The following is a 680-nucleotide window of genomic DNA, read 5'->3' on the forward strand; positions in this document are numbered from 1 at the left end:
GAGAAAAGCGGCTCCATTGCAGTGAAAACCCCATCCAGGGGAGCGAGTCTTCCTTCAGCCCTTCTCCTTAGTGCACAGTCCTCTCCCTGTTTTTCAGACGCTGCCTCTAAGCATGCTACCCAGGCCTTCTTTGACTGTCTGCGAGCAGAGGTAGAGCAGTACGACATCGATGTGACGGTTATCAGCCCTGGATACATCCAGACAAACCTCTCTCTCAATGCTGTGACATCGGACGGATCTCGCTATGGAGGTGAGATACGATTTTGTGCCATTCTAAAGCATCTCCACCTGACTGTATTACTCCAGAGCGTGCTTGGAACATATGTCCTCTGGTGAGGACACAGGTTATCCCTGAAGTATCCAGAGACAACTCTGGATGCAAGGCAGGAGCAGTAACCCCCAAATTTAGCCTTCCCAGACAGCAGCTACAGACTTCTAGCCCAACCAGGCATAACTTAGATCTGCCTGTGCTCCCGCTCACAACTGGTGTGGACACCACAACCATACTATGTAGTTAGAAGGGAGTGTTCCTAGGAAAGGTTCTGGAGGGTGCCCTTACCCACTGGCATCGGTGCTTACTTGGCTTTCCTTTGGCAGTTATGGACAAGAACACAGCCGAAGGACAGACAGCCGCAGAGGTCGCTCAGGTGGTTCTCCATGCGGTGGGCCAGAAGAAGAAG

General features: G+C 52.1%; 1 protein-coding gene across 1 annotated transcript in view; it reads left to right on the forward strand.

The window, feature by feature from the left end:
• The window catches only part of DHRS7B (dehydrogenase/reductase (SDR family) member 7B), a gene marked incomplete at its 3' end in the record, with an annotated part of 4,865 nt that extends 4,188 nt beyond the window's left edge, over nt 1–677 (forward strand). Inside the window, exons 5-6 of the mRNA XM_010142598.1 lie at nt 98–250; nt 598–677. Coding sequence (XP_010140900.1) covers nt 98–250; nt 598–677 — 233 coding nt within the window. The remainder of the gene's footprint in view (nt 1–97; nt 251–597) is intronic.
• Nucleotides 678–680: the final 3 nt, after the last annotated feature.

Source organism: Buceros rhinoceros, unplaced genomic scaffold, assembly GCF_000710305.1.
Source record: "Buceros rhinoceros silvestris isolate BGI_N320 unplaced genomic scaffold, ASM71030v1 scaffold41408, whole genome shotgun sequence".
NCBI lineage: Eukaryota > Metazoa > Chordata > Aves > Bucerotiformes > Bucerotidae > Buceros > Buceros rhinoceros.